This window comes from Heloderma suspectum, chromosome 5, assembly GCF_057233095.1.
Source record: "Heloderma suspectum isolate Gila_16-S chromosome 5, 16-S_ref, whole genome shotgun sequence".
NCBI lineage: Eukaryota > Metazoa > Chordata > Lepidosauria > Squamata > Helodermatidae > Heloderma > Heloderma suspectum.
The window spans coordinates 76,315,533-76,332,112 of NC_139462.1; the positions used below are offsets into that span (position 1 = coordinate 76,315,533).

The following is a 16,580-nucleotide window of genomic DNA, read 5'->3' on the forward strand; positions in this document are numbered from 1 at the left end:
GGATCATAGGAAAAAAGAAACCCAAACAACTAATACATGAAGGCTAACAGGTGATTACTGACAAATACAGTGAAAGGCCTTGTGATCGCCTCAGTCCTTTATTTTTACCCACATACCCTTAATACTGTGAAAAAGCAGTTTCAGTTTAGTCAACTGTTTGCCATAGGAAACACAGGACTAACCCTGACACATGAAGCTGCCCTACACATAGTCAGACCACTGCCCTATCTAGTCCATATTGTCTACTCTTGAGTAGCAGCAGCTCTGCAGAGCCCTAGGCAGAGGTGTCTTCCAGTTCTATTACCTCAGATCCCTTTAACTGGCGATGCCAGGAGTTGAGCATGACCTTGTGCACAGAGTTTTACCGCTGAGCTGATGCTTGTTACATGGCACGTTACCAAAGACATCGTGATCCGGTTTGCCCATAGTGGTGCGCGCCAGCCATGTTCCGCAGCCATTTTGAATATTCAACCCCTGATCAAGCCAATGGGTGGTTTCTATGTGATCTCCAAACACAGATGCTATAGCTGAATCGTGGGTTAAACAACCGAGATAACCTAAATACTAACCTCAGATTAACTGTGGGTTGCTTAACCCACGCTTAACCTATAGCGCCTGGGAATGTTTGGGGGCTGAATAGTCCAAAAGGCTGTGGAAGGCACCCAGCATGTTAATTAATCCACAATTTGCTATTACATGCGAACAGCCCCATAGACAAAAGCTGTTCTGATTGCTTTCATTCCCCACTCCCAGCAAAAACTACAATGTCTGGGGAAATACAATTGTGTACAGAACACTCATGCATCCACAAGAACTGCTTAAATGTCCTTAAGAGTAAAATTGCTTTTATGTAGGAATAGTTTGAGCAATTCCAAACATGCATGATTTTATGGTTTGTTTCTGAGCCACTGAGGCATCGGTCCAGTTCTGACAAAATAGAACCCATGAGTTGTTTAACCAATGGGTTGTCAAGACTGCATGGGAGTAAGCAAGCACGCTGCCTTCTGACCACTCACTGTTTCATTTCCAGTTTACAAAACAGCATTATTTGTTGTTGGGTTAAAACCCTGGGTTGTTTCTTCCTCAACAACCCAGAGTTTTGAGTTACCATGGCACAGATTATTTTGTAGAACACTCGCTCATTCCCATGCAGCCCCAACCATGGGTTAAGCAACCCATAGTTGGTCATTACGTGTGAATCAGGTCAGAGTCTATACGAATGCTTTATCAGCAGAACGAATTCCTGTTTGGTACTTAAGAGCTTGAAATGTGGCATTCAAGCCTCTTAAATAATGCACTTCCCATCATACAACATAAGCAACTTGCTGGGTTGGATCCAGGATCTGCCATCCACCCAATTTTGGGGACTCTCCCTCCCCACCACAGATCACCCCATTCAGCAGGGTCTCATGACTCCCATGTAGCATTTTCAGGGGGCTAGGGAGGCTACCACAGCAATGAGAGGGCATGGAAGTCACTTTCATCAGTGCATTTGCTCCAGCATGAAACTGGATCCAACCCTTAAGCCATACTTGGATTTAAGTGTGCAAGTAGACCCATTGAAATAAATGGAAATGAACTTAGTCATATTTAGAGTACCTATTAATATCAATATAAGTCTGGACCCAACCCAATATAAATGGTTGGCCTTTAGACACAGCAGTAAGCACTATTTGATGGATACATTTTTAGATATTAGAACACTTAATCTTAGTTCATACTGGCATCTTACAGTCTGATCCTATAAGCCAGGGCTTCCCCATGTGGCACCTGTAAGTCCCCAACATGGTGCCAGCAGGCACTTGAGATTTATTTTAATTTCCCATTTTTTTTAATATACATACATAGATTTGTATGAAATGCATACAACTTTCTAGCAATTATACATAGACTGCAACAAAAGTAGACCAAATACCCAAATAAGTATCCATTTGAAGGTGGTGTCTATACGCCACCCTTTCAAATACTGGAAGTGTCGTAAGGGCCTCAATCCATTGCATTACAGGAGGTGAGTGTTTATTTTTCCAGTGTTGTAATAATAGGCTTTTAGCTATCAAAAGGGTGCAGGGAATCCATTTACACTGACCATTTGTTAATTTCCATGAAGCAGGTAAATCATTTAAAAGAGCATGTACATCAATGAGTATTAAAGACTGTTCCAGTACAAAAAAATTCTGTCCGATAACCTATTCACACAAAAAGCAACTACTGGACACTGCCAAAACATATGTTTAAAAGAAGTTCTTGCTGTGTTGCACTGCCCGCAATTAGCTGAATTAGACAATCCCTGATTAAAGTGACATTGTGGTGTCTGGCAGACACGAAGCAATTTTTTTTTGCTGAATTAAGATGCAGCCTAAAATCCATAGACGTGAAAGGTAGACATCAAAGCAGTGACCCACCGATAAGGCATTTTGTGGTGGAGCCCACAGCAGTTTCTCAAATTCCCAAACGTACCCACAGGTCCAAAAAGGTTAGGAACCCTTGCTATAAGCTGTTAAGTTCACTACCTTACAAGGGGTGGGGGAGAGGAGTTTGAGCAGAAACAGCCAAGCCATGGAAACCACAGCTGGACATTTCGTAGAATTTGCATTGGCAGCTACAATCCTGAACCTTTTTTGTCCAGGTACAGCTAGAGGAGTATTTCTATCTGAAAGAGAGATCATGGGCACAAAACAGGCACTGCATGCACCATTCACACCACTCAAAATCCCCATCTAACAACTAGAACTATGCACACACAGCCCAATTCAGTATATAATTCCACTCAACTGTGGGTGAGAAGAGAGAGTCAATGTCCACCCTTTCCCCCAAACACCTTATTGGAACTACAACCAATAATTTGAATGGAGCTTTGGCTGGTAAACCTTGGATGGTAAGCAGTGGGAATGGTGCACAAAGCAGTTTATTGCTGGCTATGAATGTTGTTGGATTGGGACCACTGATGTCAGTTGTACTTCAACTTCGTTTGGGCTGGAGAAGGCTAGATTACACCCTATTCAAAGGTTAAGGGTGTTTCTACATGAGGCTTTAATCCCATACCTTTACCAAGGCTTCTGCTTCTGGATTCTTTGCAGGATTAAGATCAGCTCCTTTACATGTGCTTTTTTCCCAGGGGTTTCTTTCTCTTTCTGTGCTTCATTGTACAGCCACTAGATGGCACTGTGATACAGTGCAATTGTGCAATTATGGAAGACACTCATTCCACCATTTCTAAATAATACCAGACTTTCCTCATTAGGGGGAAAAAAAAAAAAAAACACTAATGGTTGCAAAGCATGGGAGAGGCCCTGGAGGATGACAACATTGTGTAAAGGACTCACAAACTACTGTGAGTGAGCAATCACAAGAGCACAATAAAAGCCTCGTGTAGAAAGGCTCTAAGACTTTGACACATCAACCTAAATTGCTGAACATTAAACACAAAACTTGCTCTTAAGTTCAGAATGACTAAACTTTACACATTTCTTCCACCCTTAGTGTCTATCTTTAGAAAAGCAAGTTGTTTAGGAAATAATAGTATTCAAATTTTAAAAATTGTATCTTTAAAAACCAAACATCTATACGCTGATTCACCCAATAGCCCTGGGAATAAAATACAATTAATTGCATCCCACCTGGTCTATGTAGGCAAAATGCAATAAACAGAATGTCTGCTTCTTTCAGACCAGAGTATGGGTTCATAAGCAAACGTGGGATGCCTCTTGCCAGCAAAGTAACTTTTGTGGTATTGGAATGTTTTCCTGAGATGATTTGTGCTTGTGATTAATTTTGTTGCTGGTGTGCCATAAAATCTAACCAATAATTTATGGAAACATTTTGCTTGTCAAACAGTAGAAGAAAATAGCTGTCCGCATTATGTTCAATACATTCATGATCACAGCAGAGGTGACTCAGGCCTCAAATATAAAATAAGTCTTGCTTGCTCTTTTAAAAAGCTGTTGCTATAAAAGCAAATACTTGAGCATGCTGTTAGAATGAGCGCATGATGGTTTAACAACTGAGGAACACTCAGTGTGGTACAAGTAGAGGAAAACACGTAGGATGTTGAAGTAGAAAACTGAAAAAATAGAAAATATAATTACATTTCACAGTAACCTCTGTCTTGCTAAATCACAGAGAAAGGATCCCATAAACATAACTCTCCAAACTTATTCTACAGAGGCCTATTTGTCAATCTTTAAAATGTTTGGTGAGGCCCACTGATTCATCTAAAGATCCAGTGATAATCTAGTAAACGTTTCAGACGGTGTGGGAGCAGAGATTTATCATTATATCAGTAGGGGAGGCGGAACTCAAACATTTCTAACTTGCAAGATCTAGCTTAAATAACCGCCTCCTTTTTTCTGGAAACACAATCCTTGTGGCAGCTAAACAAATGCTCACAAAAGTATTTATTAGACATTTATTTTCAGTTGTCAAAAATGCAAGGGACTAGCCAGTTTGGCAGCTAAATAGCACGTAGAGCACAAAACTCAGTGTGGGAAAGCTGCTTTCTAAATCTTATGAATCCCAAATACTATTAAAGTTTGTTAGTAGGATCCCTAAGTGAATTAAGGTATATCTACTTGTTATAAATAAGTATTTTCACTTAGTTCCAGCAAATAAGTCTGACTATATTTAAACCCACTAATTTATGCCAGCAGATTTTGTTGAAATAGCTGAAATGGCATAGTATATCATGGTGGAACAGAAAAGAAACTTTGGGTTCTGTGAAGCTATGCACAAACTCAGAACTATGCACTTCAGATACAATTCAACATAAAGTTAAGAGCACTTAAGCTATTAGTGTAGATATCCATCCCTGACCATGGAACCTCAAAACCATCGTGAAGTTTTAACAGGCACTGCCTACATACAGTCAGGGCCAGAAATACTGGAACAAGGATAACTGGTTTGGCAGTTGGCTTCTGTACACCACCACATCGAAGTTGAAAGGAAACACACCCAGATGGGAGTGAAGTCAGGACTTTCCACTGTCATTCAAGGGGTTTGACAAAAGTGGGGCACTAACCATTCAGGAAGGACAGCCAGTGGCATACACACACACCCATCGCTGGTGGCTCATAAGTAATGGAACAAACCATCATCATTTCAAACTTAAGGATCGCCTTTAATACCTGGATGAAAATCCTTTACAGTCAATGACTGCCTGAAGTCTGGAACCCATGGACATGACCAAATGCAGTTTCCTCCCTCGAGGTGCTTTGCCAGGCCTTTACTACAGCTGCCTTCAGCTGCTGCTTGTTTGTGGGTCTTTCTGCCTTCAGTCTTGTCTTCAGTAAGTGAGAAGCATGCTCTATTGGGTTGAGATCAGGTGACTGACCTGGCCATTGAAGAACATCCCACTTCTTTGCCTTCAGAAACTCTGGGGTAGCTTTTGCTGTATGTTTTGGGTCATTGTCCATCTGCAATATGAAGCGGCGTCCTATCAGTTTGGCAGCATTCGGCTGAATCTGAGCAGAAAGTATAGCCCTATACACTTCAGAATTCATCCTGCTGCTTTTTTCAGCAGTCAGGTCATCACTAAACACCAGTGACCCGGTTCCATTGACAGCCATACATGCCCATGCCATCACACTGCCTCCACCATGTTTGACAGATGATGTGGTATGCTTTGGATCATGAGCTGTTCCTTTCCTTCTCCATACTTTTCTCTTCCCATCATTGTGGTACAAGTTAATCTTGGTTTCATCAGTCCAAAGGATCTTATTTCAGAACTGGGCAGGCCTTTTTAGGTGTTTGCTGGCAAAGGCTAATCTGGCCTTTTGGTTCTTGAGCATTACCAGTGGTTTGCACCTTGTCACGAAGCCTCTGTATTTACATTCATAAAGCTGTCTCTTGACTGTAGATGTTGACAATGACCTGCCTACCTCCACAAGAGTGTTCTTGACCTGGCTGGATGTTGTGAAAGGGTTCCTCTTCACCATGAGCAGAATTCTGCGGTCATCCACTTCAGTTGTCTTCCATGGTCTGCCAGGCCTTTTGCTGTTGCTCAGCTTGCCAGTTAATTCCTTCTTTTTCAGGATGTTCCAAACTGTTGTACTGGCCACTCCCACTGTTTCTGCTATCTCTCTGATGGGTTTATTTTGTTTCCTCAGCCTAATGATGGCCTCCTTCACTTGCATGGACACCTCTTTGGACCTCATGTTGGGAGTTCCAGTGAATAGCTACCAAACACAAATGTAACACTCAGAACCACCTCCAGGCCTTTTCTCTGCTTGATTGGTCATGGGGTACCCAGGAAACAGGCCACACCTGGCCATGCAGCTGCTTGTCAGCCATTCATTCCATTATGAGCCACCAACGATGGGTGTGTGTGCGCATGCCACTGGCTGCACTTCCTGAATGGTTAGTGCCCTACTTTTGCCAAATCCCTTGAATTATGGCTGAAAGTCCTGACTTCGCTCCCATCTGGGTGTATTTCCTTTCAACTTCAATGTAGTGGTGTACGGAGATCAACTGCCAAAACAGTTATCCTTGTTCCAATATTTCTGGCCCTGTCTGTAGATGCAACTTTTTCTCCACAGCCAAATTAGGAAATTACTGTTTGAGATGGCCTGGATGTCTTTGGATTCAACTGTATTTGAATTTTTGTGTGGCACAGGTCAAAGTGAAGCACTTAAGACCCACTGATTTCATACTTATTTTTCCCCATTTAAATCAAATGGATTTAAAAGTGCTTAGTTTGGGTTGGATCTTTCCCGTAGCTCTAATTGTGTCATATCATCATGCCTATGTAATATTCTGCACACTTTGGCCACAATTCAGTATAAAGTTAAGAGCACTTAGGTCTATTGAATTCAGTGCAATCATTTAAACTTCATGAAATAATTCCATATACAGAGAAGAAATGAGCATTCATTTTCAAGCCACGAGGTTTGAGCAAAATATGTGAATGGACATTTATGTGGACAAATGATATAGTTTTGTTATCTAAAATTGGGACTTTTTTTCAATTATGTATCAGTTCTAAGAAAAGTTTGGAAAACAGGGTACCTAACAGCATGTATTAGCTCTGAAAATTCAAGCCAAACCTAAGTTGAAGATAGACAGCACAAACTTTGTTACAGTATGAAACACAACATCCATACTATTAAATTTATCTTGATGAACCACTATCCCTTAAGTTATACTGACCTCAAGAGGTGAAAAGGAGATCTTTACATGATCCACTCATGAGATCTGTTCATACAGACATCATTTTTCCAAACATGTAAGCACACTTGCTTCTCCCTCTCATTCCTGTTGGATCAAGCCTATATGAAAATCAACTGTATAGTTTTTTCCAGACCACATTTTAAGACCTATAGCAGGACTGTATATAGTTTTTTTTGTTTACATTTTTCTGCTATGCTTATATTTCTGCCAATTCTATTTACGGATCTAACTGGACATCTGCATTATTGATGCAGTCCAATTTTCAATTTAAAATTGGCAGCTTGGCCACTAAACCCAATAAGATTCTTTAATTCTTTATCTCTAAGCTAGACAATTGTGCAAATAAAAAACAGTGACTTAGGGAGAAATCCTATGGCCACTAGTCAGCAGCTAGACAGCCATAGGATAGCTGGTTTTCCAGGAACCGACCTCAGAGCCCACACTCTGAGGTCGGTTCCTGGAGAACAGACCTTCCCCCACTTCCCGCATGGCCTTGCAGGCAGCGCGGAGCAGCCTTGTGTTCCGGTCTCACAGGAGGAGAGGCCAAAACAAGGCATTCTGGAGGCGTTCTGGGGTGGGGAGGGCGGAAATGCCGGTATGACACATCCTATGTGTCATCCGGCAGCCTCCTCCCCCGTTCTGCCCTCCCATGGCTAGACAGCTGAAATTGTCTGTCTAGCCGAAAATGCAGGGCAGGAGAAATGCAGAGGGAACGATCCCCTCCATGCTTGATAAAGCAGCAGTTACAGGAACTCTGGGGGAAAGCGACCATGTTGTACTTGAGTTCTTGGCTCTAAGGGAAGCAAAAGCAAAAGCCGAATGTAGTCAAACGCGTACCCTGGATTTTAGGAAAGCTGATTTTAATAAACTCAGAACAATGATCAGTAAGGTCCCATGGCAAACGACGCTAACGAGAAAAGGAGTCCAAGATGGGTGGGAGCTTTTAAAAAAGGAAATTCTCAAGGCACAATTACAAACAATTCCAACAAGAAGAAAAGATGGAAGACAACGGAAGAAGCCAATGTGGCTTCACAAAAAGCTTAGGGATGACCTGAAAACAAAAAAGGACACATATAGGAAGTGGAAAGAAGGCAGAGTATAGGCAGAGTACAGGCAGGTAGCACAGAATTGCAGGGATGGCATCAGAAGGCTAAAGCTGAGAATGAGCTGTGGTTAGCGAGGGATGCTAAAAACAACAAAAAGGCTTTCTTCAGCTACGTGCATAGTAAAAGGCAGAGGAAAGAAATGGTTGTTCAGCTATTAAATAAGGATGGCAAAACAATAACAGATGACAAAGAAAAGGCAGAAGTGCCCAATTCCTACTTTGGCTCAGTCTTCTCCCAAAAGAGGGTCTATGACCCCCCTGGCAAAGGCGAAGTACAGGCTGAAGGGGCAGGATTGCAGCTTGAGATCAGTATGAGATCAGATTGGCATATGGTCAAGGAACACCTAATTACTTTGAATGGGTTCAAATCTCCAGGGTCAGATGAATTGCATCCTAGAGTAATAAAGGAACTGGCAGAAGAACTCTCAGAACCACTGTCTGTTCTCTTTGAGCAATCACGGAGGATGGGTGAAGTGCCAGATGACTGGAGGAGGGCTAATGTGGTCCCTATCTTCAAAAAAGGAGGAACCTGGGAACTACAGACCAATCAGTCCGACATCAATCCCTGGGAAAATTCTGGAGCAGATGATAAAGCAAGCCATCTGTAAGCACCTTGAAAACAATGCAGTGATTACTCGACACCAACATGGATTTGTCAAGAACAAGTCCTGCCAGATGAATCTGATCTCATTTTTTGATCAAGTCACCTCCCTTGTGGACTGTGGGAATGCTATAGACATAATATACCTCGACTTCAGCAAAGCTTTCGACAAAGTGCCCCATGATATCCTGATGAGCAAAATAGCTCAAAGTGGGCTAGATGAAACAACGATCCGGTGGATCCACAGTTGGCTACAGAATCGGACTCAAAGAGTACTTATCAATGGGACCTTCTCAAACTTGGGAGACGTAACGAGTGGGGTACCGCAGGGCTCAGTCCTGGGCCCAGTGCTCTTCAACATTTTTATTAATGACTTGGAGGAGGAGGTGCAGGGAATGCTGATCAAATTTGCAGATGACACAAAATTGGGCAGGATAGCTAATACTTTGGAAGACAAACAAAATTCAAAGTGATCTGGATAGACTGGAGCGCTGGGCAGAAAACAACAGAATGACATTTAATAGGGATAAATGCCAAGTTCTGCACCTAGGAAAAAGAAACCAAATGCACAGTTACAAGATGGGGGATACGTGGCTCAACGTGACACACAAGAAGGATCTTGGAATTGTTGTCGATCACAAGCTGAATATGAGCCAACAATGTGATATGGCTACAAAAAGGGCAAATGCTACTTTGGGCTGCATTAATAGAAGCATAGCTTCCAAATCCCGGGAAGTACTAGTTCCCCTCTACTCAGCACTGGTTAGGCCTCATCTGGAGTACTGTGTCCAGTTCTGGGCACCACACTTTAAGAAGGATGCAGACAAACTGGAGAGGATTCAGAGGAGGGCAACAAAGATGATCAGGGGACTGGAAACAAAGCCCTATGAACAGAGACTGAAAGAACTGGGCATGTTTAGCCTTGAGAAGAGAAGACTGAGGGGAGATATGCTAGCGCCCTACAAGAACTTGAAAGGTTGTCACAGAGAGGAAGGCCAGGATCTCTTCTCGATCATCCCAGAGTGCAGGACACGGAAGAATGGACTCAAGTTACAGGAAGCCAGATTCCAGCTGAACATCAGGAAAAACATCCTGTTAGAGCAATACGAGAATGGAACCAATTACCTAGGGAGGTAGTGGGCTCTCCCACACTGGAGGCATTCAAGACGAGGCTGGACAGCCATCTGTCAGGGATGCTCTGACTTAGATTCCTGCATTGAACAGGGGGTTGGACTCGATGGCCTTGTAGGCCCCTTCCAACCCTACTATTCTATGATTCTCCTGCCCTGCATTGGATAGGCGGCTGCCTCCGAGTTCAGAGGCAGCCGCCTATCTGCATAGGATTACGCCCCTAACATCCATGTACATTGACATTCATACAGTATAATGTTGAACATCTCTGTTATCTAGATACTGTAGTGGATATGAAATATGTGTTTGCATTCTAGGTGTGTATGGGTGTAAAAAAAAGTCTGCATACGGTAGGGTATGTAAGATATCCAGCATAAGGCAGAATATTGCTTTGATAGCTTCCAATATGGCAAGTGATTATATTTTTCATTCTTGAATGCAGGAAAAAGATACCCATACCTTTGAGATTAATACTAGTTTCTGCCCTGAAAAATGAAGCTCCTCCAAAAGTGCTGACAGTTTATAAAATAAAAAATAATCACAGCATTCCTGATGTTTTGCAACAGCATGAACATTTTATCATCTTCTTAAAAAGACATGTAGAGAAACCATTCTGAAGTGTTTGCAAAGGCAAATATTTATGCTTCAATTAGAGAAGGCTAGGATATGTCATTTCTAAATAATAATTTATCACTCTTTTAAGTACTTTGAATGAAACAACATATCAAAATTATTATTTAAGAAACCCAAAATCATGAGGTTCAGCACTTTACATTCTTTATTAGGAACCACTTAACAGGAGAACCAAAATAAATGCTCATGCAGTATGTCCTACTCCAACACAGCTGGGTTATTGACTTGTCAACATTCCTAAGCACTAGATCATCAGTTTGCTTCACCACTCTGAGTGGAACACCCACAACATAAACGATGAAAAAAATATCATACTGGACTTGCAAAATGAACTAAAAGTAAACCAACTTCAAAGGGGTAGCCATTTTAGCCTTTTTCAGCAAAAAGGACCAAGAGTCTTGGGGTACCTTAAAGATTAAAAGATTTATCGTAGCATAAGCTTTTGTGGAATAGAGCTGATTTCATCTGATGAAGTAAGCTCTAGTTCATGAAAGCTTATGTCACAATAAATCCTGTTAGTTTGTAAGGTGTTGTAAGACACTGTTTTAACAAATAAAGCATGGGCAGAGCAATCCTGCTGCTGATGGTGGGGAACTCAGTGAAAGAGCTACCACCAGTTCCTAAGTCCTGCCGGCTTGTGCCAGCCAGAACAGAAAGTAGGGCCATTTATACACACACACACACATTCCTTTAATGGGAGAGAATTAACTATACCAGATCTTGGGCTGGCATAGTTTCCAGCTCTGTTTGGGCCATGTCAGGGCAATGAAGGAAGCTAGGATCTTGAGGATCCATGGCTGCCCCTCAGATGCCCCCCAAACTGCGCTGTGCCATAGGAGTAGAAAGCTCCACTGCTGTCCAGGGATAACCCCTGGCAGCAGAGCTCCTTCTACACCTGAAGAGAGGACGGACCATGGCATCCAGTGGCTCCTTGGCTCTTCACAGGGAGCATAGGACTGCTTTCAATGTTAAATTTAGAATATTTTTATCCTAATTCTCCAGAAAAAAGCCTCTTTCTCATATTCATAATCACATATTGAAATGGAACCCTGGAATTACATTTTCTCATTTGGTGTCATGCATCAGAATTTGTTTATCTAAATTCAAGGTAAGCCCATAATTTGCAAGACTATGTAGAAATTGTACTAATTTAATTTAAAAGACTGGCAAGAGAGCCATCATCCCAGTTCATTTCTTGGGTTTCCCCACAACTCAAGACTATGCTATTATGACTTTTAAATCAGAAGTTGCAGACCTCCATCTATAACTAGAACATGTCCTGTTATATAAGGAGATTCTAGAAGAAATACAACTGCTTTGGCAACTTCATATGGCTCCCCAAATCTTCCAAGAGGAATAGTTTTCTTCAACTGTTCTTCTTTCAGATGTGTTGTCATATCTGTATGAATAAAACCTTAACAAAAAGGAAGGGGGAAAGATGCTTATGAAATAAGATTAAGTAAAATCCTGATATAATTCTTATTAATAATTCCTATTATCGCATCTATAGTCTCCTGAGATTCAGTGTCATGCATCTGTCAAAACTCATAGCACAATTCCACAACTGAGAACCAATTTTAAAAACAGTTGGACAGGACAGCCATTCAAATAGGAGATGCCTTCTAATACAGGACTATCCTCTGACATCCCTTCAAACGGAGGACTGTCCTCTGTAAAGTAGGTCACATGGCTACCCTACTCAGCACACACAGAAGGATACAACTGCACTGGAAGTTCCCTTATTTAAATGAGAGTTCTACATTCCAGGGTCAGACAGATCCTGTGTTCAAATAACTGCAGGATCCGCCAGTATAGGTATAAGCTTTTGTGTGTGGTGAAGGGCAGAGGGGTGGAAACAAGCCCAAGACTTGTTTCCATCTTACAGCATATAAACATTTGAAGGGGAAGCTGCCCTTGAATAGACCCAGAAGGAAGTTTCCATATTTAGAATACAAGAGTTCTACTTCTGACTTTCCACTACAGCCTCTTCAAGTTAACTGAAATATTTCAATGAAGAAAAGGTGTGTTTCACTATAAAATAAATAGAAAGCAACTCATGCACTGACAGCCTTGCAGTGCAACCCCTTGCATGCCTATTCAGAAGTAGGTCCCATAGATTTCAATGGGCCTCCAACCTGGAAAGTGTACTTAGGATTGCAGCCTTAGTAGGGTAAAATCAAGGGACATCAGAATTGAATAAAATGAACAGAGACAATGCATGACAATGTATTTATGCCTTAGGTTCGGGGGTTGGAGGTTAAATTCTCATATCCAGGGACTTTTGTTAGTGTTATTCAGTGCATTGCTAGAGGCTGGCTGAGATGCCAGAAAGTGTTAATGTTCAAAACCACATCTTGCCGTAGCTAGTAGAGAAGTTCCAATGAAATTATTCAAAATAAAGGACAGTGTTTATGCGAGAACTAATTATTCTGTGTGTGTACATACATAAAATTATGAAGGCTGTTTGTTTTTTTGCTAAGCCAATAATTATTCTTCTGTTCAGTCATGCAGTCACTAACAGTTCTCTTTTAAACAAAGAGAAAACAAAATACTTGCTATTACTAAAGCAGACAAAGTCTGGAAACTATTTCTGCATGAAGATAAGTTATCCACAGAATCAAAAGAAGTATATGAGGATCTTAAATATTTCCTTAATTATTAGAGGTCCCTGTTTATATGTACATGCTCATCAAGGATAGTATCAAAATATCTACAGGTTATATTTGTTTTTTGAGCACACTTCGCGAGAGAGCGGAGGACAGGAAGGCCTGGCATGCTATGGTCCATGGGGTCACGAAGAGTCGGACACGACTTAACAACTGAACAACAACAACAACAACACTAAAGGACAACTAGCAATAAGAACAAAAGGCAAGAGTCCTTAAACACAGCTATACCCTACAAATACAGAACAGCTAAGTGACTAATATATTCCTGTTTTTAAAATAAAAATAATCCTTAAAATATATGACGTAAAGTACCAAATCCAAAATGGAGCTAAAAGAGGCTATTTAAAATATAGATGCAAATTTTAATTTTGTACTTGGGCTTTAACTCAGTTAAAAGACATCACAATTCTTCACACTATTGGTTGCTGGTTCCATAATGAGGATTTGTCCTAAATTTGAAAATTCAGGGTTGTATCCACAGTTAGCCCTACTTAGAGTAGACCCACTGAAATAAATGGGATGTATGTTAGACTAACACTGGATACAACCCCCAGTGTGTTGTCAACAATTATTTAGTCTGTAGCTATAGGAAAGGAATAACTGCTGTCATTGTTATAATTTTCATTAAGAAATACTTTTAAGTTGGCTGAAACAATGCAATCCTGAAGAGAAACTGAAATGTCTCTTCTATTGGTTGTCAGGATTATGACATCACTATCCAGCCCATCTAGCAGCTACTTCTGAAAAAGACCAGTTTTTGAGCTAGATTTTCACACTCTTTCCTGCTTTTTTTATAGCCCTGCTATCACATCTACCTTATGACCTACAAACCAACAGCATATTGATTAAAGAAGGCAGGGGAGACAATGGGAAAGTCCAGCTCAGTAACAGTACTTAGAGGAACAGAACCCCCATCTACCTTCTACCTATAAGACTTCAATTTGCTAACTTGCTCACCTTATTGGCCTAGCAGGAGTTTGAGGCCTGAAAGGTGACAGCAGACCTTTGAAAAAGGCAGGAGTGTGTGTGTGTGTGTGTGTGTGTGTAAAAATCCACTTAATATCCATAGACCAATCAATAGTAGATGGAGGAACCAAAGGGTGAGGTCATAATCATATCAGCGAAACGTAGGTTGTTTTTAGTCTCTACTGTTGCCATGTAAACTTCAGGGTATATTTTCTTGAAAACTGTAAATAACTATCGCAACTACTCTTATTCCTCTACCAACTGAGTATATAATTGATGCAATTATGGGACTGATACCAACATCTGAAAGTTTGGAGAAATCCCCATTTTGTTTTACATTCTGCACATAAGGAGTTCAGAGCGTTCGCATTTTGTCACTCCAATCTTACTAACATACTGAATCCCAAGTGACATTCAGGAAATAAGTAATTGAACTCAAAACTAACCTGGAGCAACCATGTTCACTCGAATGTTCTTTCTTGCTACTTCTTTAGCAAGAGAGCGTGAAAATCCAACTAATCCTGCTTTGCTGGCACTATATACACTCTGACCAGCATTGCCCTTCAATCCAACAATACTTCCTAAAATACACCAAAAATAAAGGTAGTCAAAGATCAAGAGTTCTAGCCAAACAGATTTATTTTTATAATAGCTATACCGTACACCTTGATAAATTTTGAACTTTTAACTAAATGATTGAAAACGACGAGCAAAGGGCTGGATGTGCCCGATCTCGTCTGATGTCGGAAGTTAAGCAGGATCAGCCCTGGTTAATACCTAGATAGAAGACCACCTGGGAATCAGCCTTCCTGCATTGAGTCCTGTTGGACTCCACGGCCTTATAAGCCCCTTCCAACCCTATGATTCTATAAGCCTATATTACTTGCCTAATGTGCATAAAGACCTTACACTGAAGAAGCAAGCATGCATTCAATAAATTATATTAACAGATATAGTTTAAGTCAGCCATATAAAAATCCAAGCAGGAACTCAAAAACACTTGCAATGGGTAGAGAGGTGAGGACAGAGGGAGAGATAGCTGGCAGGCTGGCTGATGTCCTCCTTCCCCCTACACCCAAACTGATCCCTTGCTTCTCCCAATGCTCCATCAGACCATGACCAGATTTGTATGATCGCCACAGCCACTGTGACTTGTTTAAGCCATAGTGGCCTGCAGCACATGCCAGATAGTATCTGAATATTCAAGCCATGGCCGCAGCTTGTCGTGTCATCTGAACCTGGGCGGTGGGGGTTGTGCGAGGATTAAACAACCCTTGTATAACCCTAGAATAGGCGATGGGTTCACATGACATGTGGCTTGAATATTTAAAATGACCACACACATGCACTGAAGCCCACTGTGGCTTAAATAAGCCATGGTGGGCTGTTTGATCAAGCAAACCTTCCCAGTGAGTGTACATTAGCTTCAGGAGCTAGAGAAGTACCAAAGGCCTGAGGCTAGAGTCCCCATGATATAGTTACTTCCCATTTGGGGAACGTTTAAAGAGTTTGTCAGTTAACCCTGCCCTCCCCCAATATTTATTTCCCATGGTTTAACAATCTTTGCCCTCAGCTTGCCAGCATCAGCCCCTTCCCACTATGCAGTTATGTGTTGTCCAGGAACAGGTGTGTAAATAGGTATCTGATAAATTCTACAATCTCATTAAGATATGGGTGGAAATAAATATGCATTTTAGCCAACTTATGGAGACTCAGTATAAGGCAGACTAAAAAAATGACAGAAGGTCTTGAATAATATAAAGTGATTAGACAGAAAGCAAATATGCAATGGGAATATGCATTATTCCCATTAACAAAACTGCTTACAATATGCAGATTTAGAAAGACGTGTTTTACGTCTCCTATGTACTTATGTGTTTAATATTGATAATTACTGATAGAAACTGCCAATATTTACAATGTTAACTTGCTTTGCTACAAGTATTGCACAGATAAAAGGATAAACAAACCAAAACCATAGGCAATGTTCAATGTTGCATGAGGACTTCCAGTTAAGCAACAAATTTCCCATCCTCTCCTTCCCCCTGCAGTCCCCATGCACCCCTAAAATTTGCGGCAGAGCAGATGGGTGGGGGAACATAGGGCCTGCCAGAGGAGGGGGAAATCTGGTCCACTAACAGATACCATTGGTGGATGAACAGAATTGGATTTCATCCCATGATTTTCCTTCTAAAAATGTTTCAGCACACAAGTGCTGTGCATAGGGGTAGCACTGTCAAGGATAGAAGTGTTCACATATACCGAAGTGGCTATATTGGCAAAGATTTAACGCTACAAAGCCAAGAGAAAATCA

General features: G+C 41.2%; 1 protein-coding gene across 3 annotated transcripts in view; it reads right to left on the reverse strand.

Moving 5' to 3' along the window:
* Positions 1 to 10,505: 10,505 nt before the first annotated feature.
* CBR4 (carbonyl reductase 4) overlaps positions 10,506 to 16,580 on the reverse strand; it is a 30,112-nt gene continuing 24,037 nt past the window's right edge. For all 3 annotated transcript variants that reach the window (XM_084856426.1, XM_084856424.1, XM_084856425.1), the window contains exons 5-6: positions 14,713 to 14,847; positions 10,506 to 12,045 (exon numbers count right to left, since the gene is read on the reverse strand). In XM_084856426.1, coding sequence (XP_084712552.1) covers positions 11,867 to 12,045; positions 14,713 to 14,847 — 314 coding nt within the window. In that variant the 3' untranslated portion in view covers positions 10,506 to 11,866. The remainder of the gene's footprint in view (positions 12,046 to 14,712; positions 14,848 to 16,580) is intronic.